Source organism: Alexandromys fortis, unplaced genomic scaffold (genome assembly GCF_014885135.2).
Source record: "Alexandromys fortis isolate MF-2015 unplaced genomic scaffold, M_Fortis_MF-2015_v1.1 scaffold_29, whole genome shotgun sequence".
NCBI classification, from domain to species: Eukaryota; Metazoa; Chordata; class Mammalia; order Rodentia; family Cricetidae; genus Alexandromys; species Alexandromys fortis.
In genome coordinates this window covers 2,531,052-2,546,319 of record NW_026067891.1, presented here as the reverse complement: position 1 = coordinate 2,546,319, position 15,268 = coordinate 2,531,052, and the positions used below count along the sequence as shown (strand labels likewise).

General features: G+C 57.2%; 1 protein-coding gene across 2 annotated transcripts; it reads left to right on the top strand.

Moving 5' to 3' along the window:
- Positions 1-2,610: 2,610 nt before the first annotated feature.
- Positions 2,611-15,256, top strand: Rhbdf1 (rhomboid 5 homolog 1). 2 transcript variants are annotated; one of them, XM_050136446.1, is made up of 19 exons: positions 2,621-2,755; positions 6,098-6,218; positions 8,772-8,912; positions 8,983-9,113; positions 9,930-10,143; positions 10,433-10,642; positions 10,728-10,850; positions 10,923-11,080; positions 11,534-11,791; positions 11,874-11,985; positions 12,088-12,162; positions 12,248-12,409; positions 13,030-13,130; positions 13,240-13,303; positions 13,658-13,752; positions 13,943-14,018; positions 14,087-14,187; positions 14,295-14,448; positions 14,620-15,256. In XM_050136446.1, exons 3-19 carry the CDS (start codon positions 8,796-8,798, stop codon positions 15,037-15,039), a joined length of 2,571 nt encoding a protein of 856 aa, XP_049992403.1. In that variant the 5' UTR covers positions 2,621-2,755; positions 6,098-6,218; positions 8,772-8,795; the 3' UTR covers positions 15,040-15,256. The 2 variants fall into 2 exon arrangements, with proteins under 2 accessions (XP_049992397.1, XP_049992403.1); XM_050136440.1 differs by lacking the exon at positions 6,098-6,218 and having other exon boundaries at positions 2,611-2,755.
- Positions 15,257-15,268: the final 12 nt, after the last annotated feature.

Below are 15,268 nucleotides of genomic sequence, written 5' to 3'. Positions count from 1 at the left end.
CCCACTTCCTGGTTTGTGGTGTGAAGCTCCCACCACAGGCTGGAAGTGTGGGGTTGGGCTTCCCTGCTGTGTTTTGCCAGCAGGCTGGCCAGGAGTAGGAGAATGTCCAAGAGGAAGGAGCCAAAGGAGCCGGGACCTCTTCTGTTCCCAGTGTGTCTTACTGCTGGTTGGTGGCAAAGAAGCCATTGGGAAATTTTTTGAAAGGGGTCAAGTCTGGAGTTGACACTGGTGTGAGCTGTTTTAAGCCCCCCACAGGTTGTGGGGACGTTGGAGCTGCTTCTAGCAGCGGTGGTGTGGGCTGCCAGTCCTTGCTAGCTCTATAGGCTACAGATGCCAGGCTTCAGTTTCACTGTCTCAGGGGCCCAACACACTGGCTCGGTCTCTTTCTCACATGGATAAAGGAGGAGCTGGGTTGGAGCCAGCTGGCTCTTCGTTTGGAAACTCGCATCCTTCCAGCAGCGTCTCAGCAGAGTGACTGCTGACATCCTGACAGGCCTCGGTGGGTGACTCTCTCTAATGGGGGGGGGGGGCAGAGGGCAGACATAGGCAGGCCAAGAGGAGGTACGCTGTCAAGGCTGCTAGGCTCTTGGCCCAGGAGCTTAGAGGACCCCCTTGCCAAGTCCAGGACTATGGGGAGAGGGTTGCCTCAGAAATAGCTGAGGGTTTCAGGCCTTTGGCTAGCTAGGCCTTCTCCCCAAATTGCCAGGGTCCTGGGTTCATCCCTACATCTTCTCTCCGTGTAGGGCCTGGAAGCTTAGCTGAAGGTACCAGAAGCAGTTGTTGGGAGTCCTCTGACTGCTCAGGGATCCACACAGGTGTGGGAGAGTGCTATACAAGATCTGGAGGCCGTGTCCACCCTGACCAGCTGCTCACCAGCTCCCAGAGTGTTCAGGAATTGCAGCCACTTCCTGTTCCGCATAGCCCACGAAAGAATGAGAGAAGCCAGGGGCTGGGATGCCAAGTACTAGGCTCTTGCACCCAAAGCATGGGTCAATAAGGAGAGCAGGAGGTACTGGGACTGGACATTCGTCCACACTCCTCCGCTTACACTGTGCTCACGCCCTTCCTCAGGAGGCCAGGGTGGGCTGTGTCTGGGAAGTCCTGAGGTTCCCCATGTGCTGAGGTGGGCATTCGTCTGCAGGAATCATGCTCTTGGGAACAGCACCTGTGTAAGTGGACGGAGATGGCAGGGTTTGCAAGAGGCTCCCCTGGAGCCTGGGAACTGCAAGGCCTTGGGGCAATGAATCCTGGAAAGCCGTTTTTCTGTCACTGCGTGCAGGCAGCCTTCTCTGTGGAATGGCTCCATTGGAGGTGACTCAAAGGCTGGAGAGATGCTCAGCCATTAAGAGAGCTTGCTGCGAGTTTGATTCCCATCCCCCCGTACATGGGGCAGCTCACAACTGTCTGTAACTTTGGTTCCAGGGGGAGCTGGTGCCCCTTCTGGCATCTGTAGGCACCTGCAACCACACACACACAGAGATATAAATAAACAGAATATTTTTTTTTTTTTTGTAAAAGGATGACTGAGTTGTGGAACTGGGTGTGTCTTTACCGTGGATCTCCTGTAGGATTTTTTGTGTCTGGGAATAGTTTTCTATGTCTCAACATAGGTCTAGGTGGACCCCTGAAGCATCCATGACAGGAGGAGGGACCTACAGATACCAGATGCCCAGCTGTGGCCAGTTCCCGATTGTCCAGAAAGGACATCATCCAAGCTAGCCCAGTCTAGGCATCCAGACCCTGCTTATTCCTAGCAGGGGCCAAGAATGCTAGGTATGGAGACTGTCCCATCTCTGGTCTGGCATCTGTGGGCTACAGGAGTCCAGAACCCTGCATCAGGACAGCTTCCTCACTCAGCCTGTGGCGTCAGCTGAGGATAAAGGAGCATTTGTGTCCAGTTTACAGAGGAACGAGCTTCTACTCCAGAGTTGATGGTTGGGCGCTGAGGCAGAGGGAAGAGAAGGGTGTGCAGAATGTTGCTGTCACTATGCACAATGGCTTAAGGGGTGGCAGGTGCAGTCTGGCCCTTGTACCTGCAGGGAAAGAAGTAGGGGAAGGGGTAATTGCTGGGCTGGGGTAATTGCCGAGCTAGGATTCCCGGGACACAGTGTATCAGGGTAGGAGTGTTAGTGTGTACATGTGTAAATGCGTTATGGTGAGAGTATGAGCCCATCATGAAAGTACATTTGAAGTGCACGTGTGCACATGTGTCTGTGTAAACAGGTATTTAGGGGCTGAATGCCTGAGTGTTTACTAGGAAGGATCAGGAGGGTGTGCATGAGGGAAGTGTGGGTTTCCGGACGAGCCTCAGTGATTTACCAGTGAGTGCCTTCTAAAGGGGCGTTCAATCTTTAGGTGCCTCCCACCCCTCATCCCCTCTCGCTCTGGAGCTCTCCTCCCTCCCTCCCCAGGTACAGTTAGGGGCAGCACTAGGGGAAGGCGAGCCCAGGATCAACAATGATCACTGGAGAGCTCGACTCCCAGCCACAGGTGTCTCTGCGGGACGCCTGGTAGAGCGCAGCCGGCGGTCTTCCCGGAGGAGGTGCCCGGGGCGGGCGGCGCGCATTCCTCAGCCCTGAGTCAGGCGGCCGCCCCTCTACCGGGCCCGCCCCCGGCGCGCACGCCCCTCGGCCCGTGGCATTCCCAGGCGGACGGGCCGGGCCAGCGCGCGGGCGGCGCAGGCAGGGACTAGGCGCGGGCGCCCTCCCGGCCGGCGGCGGCAGCCGGTGCAGACCCCTCCGAGGACCCCGCGGCGGTGAGTGGCGGCCGGGCTCTCGGCGCGGGGCTCAAGGCGGGCGGGTGCGGGGTTTGCGTTCTGGCGCAAGTGTCCGCCGATCGCTGCCAGACGGTGCGCGGAGTTTGCCGAGCGCTCGCGGAGGCGGCGCGACCGGATTCCAGCCCGGCGCCCCACAGAAATAGCCCGTGGTCGGATCGGCGCGGCCTGGCGGGCGGGGCAGATGGACACCGGCCCCGCTGGGTCGTCAGGACCGGAGGTCCTCGGTCCGCAGCCGCCCAAAGCGAGCGGCGCCTCGGCTGCCAGCCCCTCCCCCATGCTCTCTTTGCCCCCGACCCCCCAAGGGTGGCATCTGAAAACTCAGCTCAGAGCGCGCGACTTCGGGCCACCCGGTCCGCTCCTCCCGGCTCACGGGAGTAACAGCAGCAGCTGCGGATTGGGGAGCTCGGCTGGGCCTGCTCGGCCCGTTCCACCCCGGTTCACATCAACAAACCCGGGAACTGCCTCCAAAGACAGCTCCTGCCCTGTGCAGTGACCCCGAGGGCCACAGTCGGGTTCTTGAAGTAGGCCTGGGCGCGGTGGGGGTGACTGCGGACCCTAAGTGCTCAGGGATAGGCGCGAGGGCCTGTCTGTCCTGCTGGGAGCATGCTTGAAGAGCTGGGTGGAGAATGGACAGGGGACTCCCCTAGGCTTTCTTTCCGCTCAGTTTGTCCCGATCAGAGTTCCTGCTCCGTGTGCCTCTTGGGGTAGCGTGTCTGTCTGCGTGGGCGGGGCCTGGATCTGGAGGCCCCCCGCTCTGTCCTGGGACAACCCCCCCTCCCCACTTCCTGTTGAAGCTGGGAGAAGATTCTAGGATGAAACTGGCTTTTCAGGTTTAGACCAGCTAGAAGCCGGGGCAGTCCCAGGCTAGGTGCTCCCCACCTCCACGGGCGGGCGAGCCTCAGCCCCTTGCCCCCGCCCTTAAGCCTGGAGGATGCTGGGGAACTCAGCAGCTGGCCGGTTCTCAAGAGGCTCCAGAGGCTGAGTCCTCTGCTACCAGGTCATTCTGGGCGTGCTGGGTTCTTTGCTTAGAGACCTGCTAAGAGGCTATGTTGGATAGGCCTAGACTGAAGGTACAGGTTCTCGCACCCTCCACAGACCTCCAGGCAGCCTCCATGGCTGGCCAGCTCCTCTGCAGGAGCCCTACTGGGAAGTCAGCTTGGGTGAGCGCTTGATTTCCTTGGGGAGGTAGTCTAGTGGCCCTGATCTTGGTCTCCAGTTAAAGGACCGTCAGAGCCCTTCCCTCCAAATTCCCTGGCCCCATCCATCCCTCTAAGCTCTCGGCTGTCCTCAGGTTACCCTCCTCCCAGACGTGAAGCCCTCCCTCGTCTTACTCAGGATCAGATTCTTTGCCTTCTGACCATTTTTTTTTTAGTTTGTTGTGCTTAGGGGTGACTCCTTTCCTCGCCTGAGGATGGGGGTTCACCCAGAGAGTCACAGCAGCCTCCCTCAGCCCCAGAAGCTCTGTAGCGGCTGGAACCCTCCCATTCCCTGGCAGACCTGGCCGAGGTGCTGAACTCCCTCGAGGCCCCGTGACCTCAGGGTGTGAATGGCCCCTGCGAGTTAATCTGTGAAATGGACAAGACTGACTTCTTCCTGCCCTCGGTTATACTGTCCACAGGGTTAGTTAGGATTGGCTCTGAGGCAGGCGTCCTAGACTTTTGATGAATGTTGTTGCTCAGTTTACCCCTGTGCAGCCTCTCTGTCTTGTCCTGCTTTCTGTGGTTCCTGGGAGGGGTTTCTGAGTTGTAGGATATCGGGAGTCAGTCAGAGCAATTCTGGGGAACTCTGTGCCTCGTCCCTCCATTCAGAGACTCAACTGGACTGCAGATTGGGCCCAGAAGTGTCCATCCTAGTGGTCACTAATCCAGAGTCTAGTTTACAGCTAACTTTTGACTCCAAGCCCCTTTATGACTGGGTGACTTGGTCAGGGTCCCTTTTCCCTCTGAGCGCCAACTGAATTAGGGATTTTGGCTGGCCATCGGAGACCCCTGGACTGTGTGTGCTTTTGAGCCATGGCTGGTGCCTCTCCCCAAGGAGGGCCTCTTTCCTCCTGTGTGCTGCACCACCCCTTGCTCCCTTGGTCCCCAGGGCTTCCTGAATCCCTAGGACCAGGAGCTTCCCACAGTCTGCAGGGGAGAATATCTTGTTCTGCTGCCCGCTCTGTGTATGCATCTCTGAGATGATGACAGGGGAGGGAGGGCACTGTAAAGGCCTGCCCTGCCGCATGCTGAGCCGAGTGTCCCCTACATGAAAATGGAGAAGCCAGAGTGGAGGTCGCAGTCTCCTTAGGGTTCACAAAGGGTCCAGCAAACACACGATGTGGGTGAGGGAAGTCACGGTGGCAGCATAGAGGCTGTAGAAAGCTGTGACCACTAGGATGGACACTTCTGGTCCCAATCTGCAGTCCAGTTGAGTCTCTGAATGGAGGGACGAGGCACAGAGTTCCCCAGAATTGCTCTGACTGACTCCCGATATCCTACAACTCAGAACCCCCCCCCCCCCCCCAGGAACCACAGAAACCCTCTCCCAGCTTGAGGCTGGGTATTAGATTAGAGAAAGGACAGGTTTCAGGTGGGATGCTGGAGCGAGAGGCGGCCGTAGCCCACATTGAGGATGCAGTTTCACGCCAGCCGTGGGGTCGTATGTCTCGAGTATCTGTACTTTATAAACCGCACCTTCCTACAGTCTACCTTTGCGGGATGCATCCTCAGGTCCCTCTCCCACCTGTAGCTCCCACCTGCAGCTTTTTTTTTTTTTTTGGACAGGGTTTTACCATGTAACCTGGACTGGCCTCAAACTCAGAATCTTCCTTCGCTGAGCTGAGTGCTGGGATTGCGGGTGTGTACCGCCATCATACCCAGCTACACCTCAGCTCTGGCTGCCTTCTCCCCACTCAGGCAACCGCCCCTTCTGTCGATTCAGCTGCCACTTATCGAGCACCTACTGTGTGCCAGGCACTTTGCCACCCCTTTTCATATGAGAGAATGGAGGCTTGCCAGGTGTGGTGGTGCACATCTGTACTCTCAGCACTTAGGAGGTGGAGGCAGGAGGATCATTTCAAGGCATTCCTCTGACTACAGAGGGAATCTGAAGCCAGCATGGGCTATATGAGACCCTGTCTCAAAAGCCGGGAACAGAGAGAGTCTAGGCATGTTCGTGCTTGTAAGCGGTGGGGACAATGGTGTGGGCATAGAGTTTTGACTCACGTTGCTCTACCTGCCTTCTGACTTCCTGGCTCTAACCTGTTGTACTGATGAGCAGGGCTCGCCCGAAGGGTCCCCAGTTGTTCCACAGTTAGATAGACCCCTGTCTCCTCCACAGCCTCCCTCCTGCTCTTCACACCGTGTCCACGGGCAATCGGAGTGGATTCCATGCACGCCGTTTCCTTAGCTCCCTGGTCCACCTTGTTCGTCACCCTCGACTGGCATCTCGAGAGCTCAAGGTGCTTGGAGCCCTGACAGGGCAATGTTGCCCGACCTGCATCCCACCTCCGACCACTGCGCTTGCTTTCCGCCACTTCCCACTTAACTCTAGTTCCCTTTTGGGCGGCTCCTTATGCTTCTGGGGTGACTCATGGTGTGTGACCCCAGGCAGTCAGCCTCTCCATGGGCCATGGTTTCCCACTGCACTGGGGCCAGCAGAGGAGAGAGAAAGGAGAGGGAACAAGAGCCCACTGTGTGCCTGGGGAAGATGTAGACACTGAGCCACTGTGGGCCGGCCCTGTGCTGCTCCTTGGCCTAGACTCTTTGTCTGGCCTGGAAAGCCCCTCCCCCAGGCCTTGTGAATCCCACTAGCTTGAGGCCCTGGTAAGAACAGAGCATAGGGTGGGGCAAGTTGGGAACTCAGCGCCTGCCTGGGTAGGGTGGATGTCCTTTCCCCAGACTGCAGGCCTGGAGTTGTATGTGGCTTCTCTTGTGTTTTCCTTCGCTGTAGCATGGAGGTTTGTAGATGGGGACCCTGGGAGACCCAGATGCTCAGGCAGAAGCTGGTTGTGGGGTCAGATCCCCAGAGATTGACCACAGTCCTCTTAGCTTATGCTTTTCCCATTCACACTCACCAAGACTGGTTAGCTGCTGTCTCCAGGGCTTGCTGAAGGGTCAGCTCCTTCCAGAGTCCCCACATCCCCATGCAGGAGAGCTGGTGCTCTCTATCTGCGCTCAGGTGAGGCAGCACCAGTGGACAGATAGTCCTGGAGGCCAGCATGAAGCACGTTACAGGACTTCGATACTGGAGAAAGGGAGGTCGAGGACAGTCTTTGGTCAGGGAGGGGAAGCCTTGGCTATTAGTAGCTGCTGGGAATGGCAGCTTGTGTTCCTGAGAAAGGCACCATTTCAATACCTTGGCAAAGGTACCCAACTTGTTGGAAAGGCCAGTCCCCAGCATTCGGCATTCGCCATGGTCCTGGGACCACTCTTGCCTGTGGTCCTTCCTGGAGCTCCTGAGTGGCAGCTCAGGATGGACCCAAGGTAGCTCGTGTAAGGCATCCTCCATCTTGTCCGATACCTGCCCCTTACCCAGTGGGCCTCACAGGACCCAGGCCAGCCTTAGGGGTTCACTGCCTTCCAGGCCGCATTTCCCCTGTTTGTACAGTGAGGATGAAGCTTCTGTGTCCTCCAGGTATGGAGAGGGAGAGACCTGAGTTGAAGCAGGTGGGTTACAGAGCCCAGAGCCTGCTCAGGTCTGCAGATAAGAAGGGCTAGAATTTGTGTCTTCTACCCTCTGAGTCCTACATCAGGGAGCCCTTGCCCACACCCTCAGCCCTGAGTCCTCGTCAGGGAGCCCTTGCCCGCACCCTCAGCCCTGAGTCCTAGTCAGGGAGCCCTTGCCCGCACCCTCAGCCCTGAGTCCTAGTCAGGGAGCCCTTACTTGCATCTACAGCCCCGAGTCTTACATCAGGGAGCCCTTACCCACACCCTCAGCCTGCTTTCCTCTCCGCTTTCCGAACACGTGAGACCTTTCACTTGGAGCAGGGTCAGGAGCACATCTGCTGTGACTGTATTTGTAGAGGGGGAAGTAAGAGTTCCACAGAGGTCAAGACTTGCCTGACAGCCTTGAACAGGCCTTTCTGCACTGATAGCCTCAAACGCACAGATATCTGCCTGCTTCTGCTTCCCAAGTGCTAAGATTAAGGGTGTGCAACAGTATGCCTGGCTCAGATGTGTGTGTGTGTGTGTATGTATAAAATCAGATTACTTTGTGGATTCATTTTCTGAGCTGTCTGGAGGGCCCACTTGTGTGATAGGTTTCGGGTCTTAGGTGTTCTGGGAGTTTTCCCCTGCCTAGCAACTTCATAGTAGTCTTTTTTGGCAGCTGGCGCCACCTCATGGTCATCCGTCATGTTTTCTGCTGCTTAGACATGGTCTCTCCGTCTAGCCCTGTTTCTTTAGCACTGGGATTACCCAGCACCAAGTTTTGTCTAGTCCTTTGCACACAGGAGTCTGGTGTCCTAGCTGTTGCTCTGAAGCCCGAGAAAGTTATCTTTTTCTCTAAACATGGGGAGTCTTCTGTGTAATTGATCACAAACCCCACAGTGTGGGAAGTGGAGGTCATAGTGGTTGAGATGGCCTGGGACAGACGGGCTAGCGCTCTGCTGCTCCTGTATGTGCCCGCCGCACACTCTCTGCTGTATTCCCTGCTGCTTCCAGCTGCCGGGGACTCCTCCTTCCCCCCTGCCAAGCTCCTGTAATTTGCTTTCTGCCCAGCACACCGGGCATTTCCTTATTTATAAGGCTATTGTTAACTAGGCTTTAAGTTCAAGAGGGTGAGAACCCTCTACCAGCATGTGCCAAGCATCACGTCTTGCTCATAGTAGGTGCACGCCCTACTGTGTATTACCCCTTGGATTCCTACTGTCAGGGGACCTGTCTGTGATGAGATCGGGCACAGAGCATGCCAGCATAGAGCAGGAGCTGTGAGCACCTCTGCTGGGCTTGTACTGCTCCTTCTAGGTTTGGGACTTGTCAGGGTTGTCACTCAACAGAACCTCCTCCTCCAGGCCTGCCTCCCTGAATCTGGAACCATGAGCGAGGCCCGAAGAGACAGCACTAGCAGCCTGCAGCGCAAAAAGCCCCCGTGGCTCAAGCTGGACATCCCAGCCGTGGTGCCCCCAGCAGCCGAAGATCCCAGCTTCCTGCAGGTAGGGTTCTGGCCTGTAGGGGCTTTGGGAATTCCCTGGCCTGGCTCCTCACCAGGACTCTGTCTTCCAGCCCCTGCGGCGGCAGGCTTTCTTGCGGAGTGTGAGTATGCCAGCTGAGACAGCCCGTGTCCCATCACCCCACCATGAGCCCCGGCGGCTGGTGTTACAGCGTCAGACATCCATCACGCAGACCATCCGCAGGTACCACACCATCCTGGCTGTTCCACAGACTGGGGCTAGGGTGGGGGTCTAGAGGTAGGCATATGGGATCCCCTTAGGTCCTGGGGATGGGAACGGGGCAAAGGTCCCTTTTCTCTCTGCTTTCTCCTCCATCTTAATCCCAGCAACACTTCATCATCCTCCTGTTCTGGGGGCTATGGTGGGCACTCCATCTGCCTCTCTGTTCCCCGGGCATGCACTCTCCCCTCTCCCCACCCTAATGCCCTGGCTCCTCACAGCCGACAGGTACGCTTTGGGCGTGTCCACACTCTGCCTCTCCTGGGGTCCCGGGCTGCTTGCAAGGCCCTCCCACAGCGCCAGTCTCTCTCTTGGTCCTTGCTCAGGTACCTCACGCAGGTCTTGAGTGTGCTGGTGCTCTCTGGCACGTGCATGTTATGTAGCCTCTTGGGACTGTTGGAGCGCTTGACTTGATGGTCCCTGGCTGCTGATGGCAGGGGCTGGCTGTGTATTTATTTGCATGTCCAGAGACCGTGGCCACCTTACAGCTCCTGCTGCTGGATTTTGTAGTGCCCTGGGGTGGCGGTGGCTGCCTGAGGCCAAGGTCTCTCTCTGGACTCAGGGTTGGGAACCTTCTGCTGACAGGCATGAAGAATGTTGTTGTGGGAATTGGGGTGGCCAGAGTTGGAACTCCCATGTCCTTATAATTAGATGTTGCCAACTAGACCGGGTCCTTGGGGTGACTGGAGGCCTGCCTAGGGGGTTGGCCTTTGAGGCTTGCTGACTGGTGTAGGGGGACAGGATCCATGGCTTCCCCTTGCTGAGTCCTTCCTATGCCAGGGGGACAGCGGACTGGTTCGGAGTGAGCAAGGACAGTGACAGCACCCAGAAGTGGCAGCGCAAGAGCATCCGCCACTGCAGCCAGCGGTACGGGAAGCTAAAACCACAGGTCATTCGGGAGCTGGACCTGCCCAGCCAGGACAATGTGTCGCTGACCAGCACCGAGACGCCGCCGCCGCTCTATGTGGGGCCATGCCAGCTGGGCATGCAGAAGGTGCGCTGCCTCCTATTGGCTCCTCATTCTGCTCCTGTAGCTGGTGGGGGAGGGTTGGGAGAGAGTATTCCCCTAAGCCTGTGGACTTAGGAAGGCTCCTGAGATACTCCCAGGTAAGAGGAAAAGTGTCCTAAGATTGTCCCAGTTCGGATTCTGGATAGCCAATGTCAAGGAGAGAGGGGTCCCTCTAGGTGTCGTGGATGAGAGTGAGGCTTAGTGTGTTGGGAGTGTCTGTTATCACAGGCTTGCCTGGGTCTATATACTGATGCAGCGTCTTTGACCCCACCAGATCATAGACCCTCTGGCCCGTGGCCGGGCCTTCCGCATGGCTGATGACACTGCCGATGGCCTGAGCGCCCCCCACACTCCGGTCACACCAGGTGCCGCCTCCCTCTGCTCCTTCTCCAGCTCCCGCTCAGGTTTCAACCGACTCCCTCGGCGGCGCAAACGTGAATCGGTGGCCAAGATGAGCTTCCGGGCTGCTGCGGCGCTGGTGAAGGCAAGTGTCAGGCATGGGTGGAGGTGTGAGAGCTGAGCCCACCCACGTCCACTTCCGGATCCTAAGGTTACCTCCTTGTCCTCAGGGTCGGTCTATTAGGGATGGCACTTTACGGAGGGGACAGCGTCGAAGCTTTACCCCGGCCAGCTTCCTGGAGGAAGACATGGTGGACTTCCCCGATGAGCTGGATACGTCTTTCTTCGCCCGGGTAAGAGGAGCCTGGGGTGTCGCCCCATCTCCTCTGTCTCTGGGTCCACCTTGACCTCACATATTTGCTCAGGAAGGTGTCCTCCATGAGGAGCTGTCCACATACCCAGATGAGGTGTTTGAGTCCCCATCAGAGGCAGCGCTCAAGGACTGGGAGAAAGCCCCAGAGCAGGCCGACCTCACGGGTGGGGCCCTGGACCGCAGCGAGCTTGAGCGAAGCCACTTGATGCTGTGAGTACCGGCAGTGGGTGGGGGGCTCAGAGAGAGCATCTGCCTCAATGGGAGTAGCAGCACCCTTGGGTGCGATGCTGCCGGTCATAGCTGGGACTGACTAGAGAACTGGGAATATGGCCTGACCACTGTGGGTATGAGGACTCGAGGGAGGTTCATCCCTAGACTCTGATGCCCAGCTACAGAAATTCTAGAGCCCAGAGGCTAGAGTCTAGGTGGGAGGAAGACCATGGTCTAGTAAACACTGTTGAGATATAGAGCCTCAGTCTCGGCTCCCCGTTCCCTCCCCACCAAGCTGTCGGGCTTGTTGTGAGGAGGAGAAGGAAGAGGGATGGCTAGTTGGTGCCTCCACCCCTGGGAGGGCAGCAGAGACACCAAGCAGTGCTCTGGGTCTGCCCGAGGGAAGGCAGTTGTAGGGTCTAAGCAGGAAATGAATATGCTGGCCCCCTCCAGGCCCCTGGAGCGAGGCTGGCGGAAGCAGAAGGAGGGTAGCTCATTAGCCCCGCAGCCCAAGGTGCGGCTTCGCCAGGAGGTGGTCAGTGCGGCTGGACCCAGGAGGGGTCAGCGCATCGCTGTACCAGTACGCAAGCTCTTTGCCCGGGAAAAGCGACCCTATGGTTTGGGAATGGTGGGAAGGCTCACCAACCGCACCTACCGGAAACGTATTGACAGCTATGTCAAGCGGCAGATCGAGGACATGGATGATCACAGGTAGGCTGTGTTGGGTTAGAGTCTGGGCTAGGATTAGGAATCCAAGTCACGGATGCCCCCTCCTGATACCTCTGTCTCACAGGCCCTTCTTCACTTACTGGCTCACTTTTGTGCACTCACTGGTCACCATTCTGGCTGTGTGCATCTACGGTATTGCGCCTGTGGGCTTCTCGCAGCATGAGACAGTGGACTCGGTGAGCTCAGCAACAATTCCTGCACCCAGATAACTGGAGTCCAGGCTCTGTGGGAGGATGAAGCCCTCCAGATTTGATCTGATCTCACTTCCTACCTTCCAGGTACTAAGGAAGCGGGGCGTCTATGAGAACGTCAAATACGTTCAGCAGGAGAACTTCTGGATCGGCCCCAGCTCCGTGAGGACAGGGCTGGGGGTGGAGCTTGGGGTTGTTCCATCAGTGCCTGGGCCCGAGGCCACAGCTGCTGTCTCCCCCTTCACAGGAGGCCCTCATTCACCTGGGGGCCAAGTTTTCACCCTGCATGCGCCAAGACCCACAGGTGCACAGCTTCATCCTTGCTGCCCGGGAGCGTGAGAAGCACTCAGCTTGCTGTGTACGCAATGACCGCTCTGGCTGCGTGCAGACTTCGAAGGAGGAGTGCTCGGTGGGTGTCTTAGCTCCTGCTCTGTCTGAGCTGCCCGTTCTTATTTCAGATTTAGGCCTCACAACATCTTTACTCTGGCTTTTGGCAGTGTGTGGTACCTCACTAGGCCCCTCTCAGCTTGCTCTTCACACTCAGTTCCTATAGAGGATAGCCATTTGATTTTAACTTGGCCTTGATTTGGGTCTGCCCTTTCAGCACCTCTGTGCCTTCTATCTTAAGTGAATGTTGCCTTATTTGATGGTGCATGCCTGTAAGCGCAGCCGTAAGAGGTTGGTTAAATTCCAGGCCAGCCTGGGCTATGCTCCATGGTCTCAAAAAAACAAAATAACAAAACAAAACAAAAAAAAAAAAAACAAGAAAAATGCAGACTCCTCCAGATTTTGGCACCATAGCTGATGTCACTTCCCTACTTTAGGACAGAGGCTGTGTCTCTTGTGCCCCTGCTATGCCGCTGGGCACCTTTTAATACTCCCCTGTGTGTCTGGGGTTTTAACCTAACAGCTGTGTGGAGGCAGGAGGCACTCATGGGGCTTTGTCTTTGGTTCCTGGCTGAGCCAGCACATTGCTCTGAGCTGAGCAGTGCATGGGATCTGACTAGGGCTGACCCTGTGTCCCCACAGTCTACGCTGGCAGTGTGGGTGAAGTGGCCCACTCATCCCAGTGCTCCAGACCTTGCAGGCAACAAGAGGCAGTTTGGTTCTGTCTGCCACCAGGACCCCAGGTGAGCACTGTCGATTACCCTCTTAAAATACCTTTGGCTGTGTCTGAGGGGTGTAGAGGATTCCTAGTTTGCGGTGGGACAAAGGCTCTAACCGTGTGGGCTCATGCAGGGTGTGTGACGAGCCTTCCTCTGAGGATCCTCATGAGTGGCCAGAAGATATCACCAAGTGGCCGGTGAGCTGGGGTCTCTGGCTTGCTTGTCGAAAGGGGGAGGTGGCTGCACCCTGCCATTAATGGTGCTGCAGACTCTCATTGTTGGATCCCCCACAGCTTTGCACTGCCCTAGCCTTTGCCTTGCCTGGCCGACAAGGCTCGCCTCTGTAAGCAAGGGGTCAGGGCAAGAGAATGGGGTGGAGACTTGAGAGATCAAAGTGTCATTAATCTAGTTTGCAGGCGGCCCAGCTCGGGCTTGGGGTGTTATCTGCTGGTTTCTATCCGAGTCTTGCTTCTGTGTTGGTCTCCAATAGGCCAGGAGTTGGGTGTGTGTGGAAAATGACCCCGGCCCATTTGTTTTTCTTTCTCACCTAGATCTGCACCAAAAACAGTGCTGGGAACCACACTAACCACCCTCATATGGACTGTGTCATCACAGGCCGGCCCTGCTGCATCGGCACCAAGGGCAGGTGGGTGCGCATGCGCAGCTGGCTTGTGGCAGCGCTCTTCTCCCTCTCTAAAGCCTGCAATATCTGATTCCAGCAACCGCGACTTAAGACTGGGCCAGTGGAGGTGGGTGGGGCTGAAATCTGCCTGGGGTAGATTGGGTAGGTACCCGTAGACTCTGGGCACCCTCCAATCCCTGGCATGACCCTTTAGGTGTGAAATCACCTCCCGGGAGTACTGTGACTTCATGAGGGGCTATTTCCACGAGGAGGCCACACTCTGCTCTCAGGTAGGCCTTGAGGGCACGCCCCTTTTCGCCTCCGGCCACTGTCGAGGCTGACTGGCCACTTTGCACAGGTGCACTGCATGGACGACGTCTGTGGCCTCCTGCCTTTTCTCAATCCCGAGGTGCCTGACCAGTTCTACCGCCTGTGGCTGTCCCTCTTCCTGCACGCTGGGCAAGTGGGACTGGGGGCTGGGTGGGTGGCCTCATTCCCCCCAGGAGCGGTGGGCTGGAGGTGAAAGAGAAGCCACCTTCCTGCTGAGTGCCACTCGCTCCCCACAGGATCCTGCATTGTTTGGTATCCGTCTGCTTCCAGATGACAGTCCTGCGGGACCTGGAGAAGCTGGCAGGCTGGCACCGCATAGCCATCATTTACCTGCTGAGTGGTATCACGGGCAACCTAGCCAGTGCCATCTTCCTGCCATACCGGGCAGAGGTAAGGTGGCTTCCCAGGGTGGGGACCCTCGATGTGTGCCTGTGGCTGTTGTGAACCCATCTATGTTGAGATAAAGTATGTTGAGAGGTGGGCTGGGAAGATGAGGGCCCGAGCTTCGGGGGTGGGGATTCTGCAGCCCACTAGCTCACAACTTCCAACCCCCAACACCAGGTAGGTCCGGCTGGCTCGCAGTTTGGTATCTTGGCCTGCCTCTTCGTGGAGCTGTTCCAGAGCTGGCAGATCCTGGCTCGACCCTGGCGTGCCTTCTTCAAGCTCTTGGCCGTGGTGCTCTTCCTCTTTGCCTTTGGCCTGCTGCCCTGGATCGACAACTTCGCCCACATCTCAGGCTTCATCAGTGGCCTTTTCCTTTCCTTTGCCTTCTTGCCGTACATCAGCTTTGGCAAGTTTGACCTGTACCGCAAGCGCTGCCAGATCATCATCTTCCAGGCGGTCTTCCTGGGCCTGCTGGCTGGCCTGGTGGTACTCTTCTACTTCTACCCGGTCCGCTGTGAGTGGTGCGAGTTTCTCACCTGCATCCCTTTCACCGACAAGTTCTGTGAGAAGTACGAACTGGACGCGCAGCTCCACTGAAGCAGCTGTGGGCACCCTAGGACACCCCAGCCTCCCGGGGCTGAACACATGGTGCTCCCTGAACTCTGACCTCTGTTCCTTGCTCGCTCCTGTTGAACCCTTATACGGCTGGACATTTACTACATGAGTTCCCACGATAACCTTCTAACTAGTCCCCGACGACCACTTCATGTGGCCAATAAATGGGCTGGGAGCGTTTTAGCTGCCACTAACTTGACCTGTTGTCGCC

What these genes read in the sequence shown, in the direction of transcription:
- Rhbdf1 (XM_050136440.1), top strand. Translation starts at nt 8,796, where the DNA reads ATGAGCGAGGCCCGAAGAGACAGCACTAGCAGCCTGCAGCGCAAAAAG. An exon ending in CTGCTGCGGCGCTGGTGAAG is followed by an intron (nt 10,643 to 10,727) that starts GCAAGTGTCAGG and finishes CCTTGTCCTCAG; the next exon opens with GGTCGGTCTATTAGGGATGG. An exon ending in TGCATCGGCACCAAGGGCAG is followed by an intron (nt 13,753 to 13,942) that starts GTGGGTGCGCAT and finishes ATGACCCTTTAG; the next exon opens with GTGTGAAATCACCTCCCGGG.